At 45.5% G+C, this 4,532-nt stretch overlaps 1 protein-coding gene across 1 annotated transcript; it reads left to right on the top strand.

Annotated features, from left to right (window-relative positions):
* Window positions 1-1,128: 1,128 nt before the first annotated feature.
* On the top strand, window positions 1,129-2,865 carry POMGNT2 (protein O-linked mannose N-acetylglucosaminyltransferase 2 (beta 1,4-); the record flags this gene model as incomplete). Its single annotated transcript, XM_080339064.1, has 1 exon — window positions 1,129-2,865. One exon carries the CDS (start codon window positions 1,129-1,131, stop codon window positions 2,863-2,865), a length of 1,737 nt encoding a protein of 578 aa, XP_080195190.1.
* Window positions 2,866-4,532: the final 1,667 nt, after the last annotated feature.

Below are 4,532 nucleotides of genomic sequence, written 5' to 3'. Positions count from 1 at the left end.
ATCTCGATTGAAGTTCACAGCTGAAAATATAATCAATATTCTGACAGAAGCCAGTAGTGTTTCTACATAGAAAGAAAACAGTGGCGACATCTCTCCTGTAACACAAAAGGAAACATGGGGCCTTGGAGCAGCACAGAAGAGATTCTCAGGTTGGAATGGGAAAACACCAACACTGGAAACAGTTCAAATGTGTTACCTTTCCACTTGTATAAGGATGGAAGTCAGACTCTCACTAAATGTAGGTTTGATTGCTTTAATGAAGCATCAGTTCTTCGCATGAAGAACAGAGCTCTCCTCTCTCCCATGCCAGTATTTCTTATGGAAGGCGATGTCAGCTCCTACACTTTAATCCTGAATTGCAGCCGAAGAAATGACTGAGTGACATGGGAGTCTCCCCACGGCAGTCCATAGACCTGCAGGTCCTCCTCCTGCCCCCCCAAAAAATTAAATTGAATGTTATATTCACCAGTTCACATTTCATATTGGAATGGAGTGTAGCAAAATCTATACTTGGCAATACTCCTTGTGCTATTATTATCCGCACAGCAAAAGCGAGAGGCGGAGCTGGGTACTCGCAGCCATGTGAAAGGCCTATGGCAGATCAAGAGAAGGTGCTGCGTCTTCCAAGCCCTGTGCGAGTGGCCCGGTGCTGGCAGTGTTGTCTTTCCTCTCACTGCTGGAGCAGTCTGCAGAAAGCAGAGTGATCCAGTGTCCCAGGAAACCTACCATTTTTTCTGAGAAAGCTTCATAGGGCTGGTCCTCAAACTCTTTTTTCTTTTTCTTCTCCAAAAGGATAGACACAAAAATGAGAGAGGAAGCCTTCCTGTAGTGCAGCTCCCAGTTCTGTTTGCTTTATTATTTTTACAGTTTTTGGTAGTGCTTTGACACTTTTCTTCTTTTCCCTCATGCCGTGGAAGGGGGAAAAATTGCTGGAAAAAAAAGCCTGAACTGTCTTGAGTAGTCCATAAAATGTGATTCATGGCGGAGCTGTAAACCTGATGTTTAAATGGTCCCTTTCTTGTTTTATTTTCCACAGGTCTTTGCCCTCACCATGTCAAGGAGTGTTAATGATGTGTTCCCTCTCCATTGCATTCCCCACCTGTCATCTTGCTAGGATCTAACTACAGAATGAACATAGCAGCTGTGTTTAATGCCCTGCTCGTGTCTGTCCTCGCTGCTGTGCTGTGGAAATACTTCAAACTGCGAGAGCATGCCTTCATGGTCGAAGAGGAGCTGGTCCTCATGCGTCAGTCTCAGGAACTCTCTCAGGTTCAGATTGACTACCATGCAGCTCTCCAGGCGCTGGTGGAGGACGGTACCAGGATGGTGTGCACTGGCAGGATGCACACCGACCGCATCTGCCGCTTCGAATCCCTCTGCTACTCTACGGAGGCTGAAGAGTTTGTCTACTTCCACAGCAACTCCTCGGTCATGCTGCCCAACCTGGGCTCCCGGAGGTTCCAGCCGGCTCTGCTTGACCTCTCCTCGGTGGAAGATCACAACACCCAGTACTTCAACTTTGTGGAGCTGCCAGCCACTGCGCTGAAGTTTATGCCAAAGCCGGTCTTCGTGCCTGATGTGGCGCTGATCGCTAACAGGTTCAACCCAGACAACCTGATGCACGTGTTTCACGATGACCTCCTCCCCATTTATTACACCATGCAGCAGTTCTCTGATTTAGATCTGGAGGCACGGCTCTTCTTCATGGAAGGGTGGAGTGAAGGTGTTCACTTTGATCTCTACAAGTTACTGAGTAACAAGCAGCCGCTCCTCAGGGAGCAGCTTAAAACCCTGGGCAGGCTCCTCTGCTTTACCAAATCTTATGTGGGGCTGTCCAAAATCACCACCTGGTACCAGTACGGATTTGTCCAGCCACAAGGGCCAAAGGCTAACATCTTGGTTTCTGGTAACGAGATCAGGCAGTTCACCAAATTCATGATGGAAAAGCTGAACGTCAGCTTGGAGGAAAGCTCCAGTGAGGAGTACATCGTAGTGTTCAGTCGAACAATCAACAGACTTATCCTAAATGAGGCAGAACTAATCCTGGCTCTTGCTCAGGAGTTTCAGATGAAAACCATTACCGTCTCTTTAGAGGAGCATTCGTTTTCTGACATCGTCCGGTTGCTCAGCAATGCATCCATGCTGGTCAGCATGCATGGGGCCCAGTTAGTCATGTCTCTCTTCCTGCCAAGAGGTGCTACGGTGGTGGAGCTCTTTCCTTATGCTATCAACCCTGAACACTATACCCCTTACAAAACCCTGGCAACCCTTCCTGGCATGGACCTGCAGTACATTGCCTGGCAGAACACCGACCGGGAAGACACCGTTACCTACCCAGACAGACCTTGGGATCAGGGTGGGATTGCTCACCTGGACAAAGCTGAGCAAGAGCGCATCATTAAGAGCACGGAGGTGCCACGGCACCTCTGCTGCCGCAACCCCGAGTGGCTGTTCCGTGCCTACCAGGACACGAAGGTGAACATCCCTTCACTCATCCATGTCATCAGACAGACTGTGAAGTCTAAGCCAGGACCCAAGAAACAGAAGTGGTCTGGTAGCATCTACCCTGGCAAAGTGAGGGATGCCAAGTGTCAAGCCTCTGTCCAGGGCACGAGTGAAGCTAAACTTGCGGTGTCCTGGCAGATCCCCTGGAACCTGAAGTATCTCAAGGTCAGAGAAGTGAAATATGAGGTGTGGATACAAGAGCAAGGGGAAAACACTTACATGCCTTATATCTTGTCCCATCAGAATCACACCTTCTCAGAAAACATAAAGCCCTTCACAATATACCTGGTGTGGATACGCTGCATCTTCAACAAAAATCTCCTGGGACCTTTTGCAGATGTGCTCTTGTGTAGTACATAACCTGTTGCGCTGCCTGTACAGCTCTGCCCTGCTCTCCACTCCATCTGTGGTTTAAAACTTCTTGTCCTGTAGTTTGTAGAGGGCTGAAGAGGACTAGACTGTACCAGTGCCTAAGTGTCCATTTTATTGCACTCTGTGTGTATTCTTCAAATGGTATTTATTTCCAGTGAGCGATTTTAAAAAAAAATAGAAAAAAAAGAAACCTCTGTGTTCTTCAGAGTAACTTCCAGAGGTTAAATTACATGCTGAATACATGTAATTGAAAACAAAATGGAAGTGAATTGTGTGTACCTTAGTCGTGATTTAAATTCGTTTCTATTGTGTGGTGAGTATTTAAGCACAGCGTTAAAGCGCAGTTAATTCCATGGCTAGGTGGGCAGTTCTCATCAGCTTTTTCATTGTACGTTGTTTTTTTCAATAACTCTGACTGTAACTTTGAGTTCAAGATTTGGTACAAGAGCCTTCATTAAACTGCTGTAAACCTCCTCAGTATTTTTATTGTTTTTTATTATCTGTCAAAATGGTTATTGTGATAGATTTATATATTACTGTTATAAAGTGTGTATATGGGTAGCTTTTAATTTTTTCATATTTTGACTCAAGAATGAGACTACAATATCAGCTTCATGTTTAAAATCAGATTTTACTGCACCCCAAGAGCAAAAGGCTGGAGTAGCAGATGGGAGATAGAAAGGATGGAGTGGATAAAATAATTTACTGTGCTTTAAGATCTGTTTTCATTTTGTGAGTTATGTACACATCTATGGGAAAGGAAGGGGATGGTTTGGAAGAGCTGATGGGGAAGAGATTGCGCTTGCAGAAATCTGCTCAAGAAAATGATTTTTTGATGTTTGATCGGAATAATCTGTTGGTAAGAGCTGCTAACAGGTACATGCTTTGCTCAGCACCAGGCACGTGGTGGCAAAGGGAAGCTTTTCTGGTACAGGTTTTCCTGGGTGTTGGTGGGAGGAAGTGGAGGCAGGTAGGTGGGTGCTGTCACGTTGGGCTGGATGGAGCTGCTCAGGTCAGGGTAGTAGTTTATTCTGGGTTTATACTCATTTTCCCTGAGATCAGAATCTGGCTTCATTGCTTGGGTAACACACTGACTACACAGGACCTGATCCTGCATGTTTCTCCTTTAGGTGGAGTCCCTAAATGGTGCTGTCTTTGAAAAACAGCTTTGTGTCAAAAGCACAGGGTTTGGGGAAGAGAAGAAAAAAAGGGGCAGGAGCATGAGATGTTTCACTGATAGAAGGTAATATCCTCCGTAGTTCATAACCAATGTTAAAGCAACAGGGAAAGTGCTTTTTTCTCCTCTCCCTTCGCAGAGCCCACTGTCCTCTCAAGGTCTGGATGGGTGTTTGAACAGTAGGATAAATGGCTTGCCTTCTGAGTGATGGGCTGATAGATGAGCATCTCAAGGCAGGATAATAATATGAGTTCTAGAAAGAGGAGGAGAAACACATTGCTGTACAAATCAGACAAGAAACAGGAGGGTTGAAAAATGAGTGAAACACCGCTGTACAACATTGGACCTTCAGGCAAGTGCTACTTCCATATATTAATTTTCATTATGTCTTGCTTTGTTTTCAAGCACGTTTATGATTTAAAGGGGGGGAAAAAAAGCAGAACAGCAATCCCAAAGTCTGCATTTGCTTTGCTGTTAT

Source organism: Nesoenas mayeri, assembly GCF_963082525.1.
Source record: "Nesoenas mayeri genome assembly, chromosome: 2".
NCBI lineage: Eukaryota > Metazoa > Chordata > Aves > Columbiformes > Columbidae > Nesoenas > Nesoenas mayeri.
The sequence above is the reverse complement of the archived record's forward strand: the minus strand, read 5'-3'. Positions and strand labels throughout refer to the sequence as shown.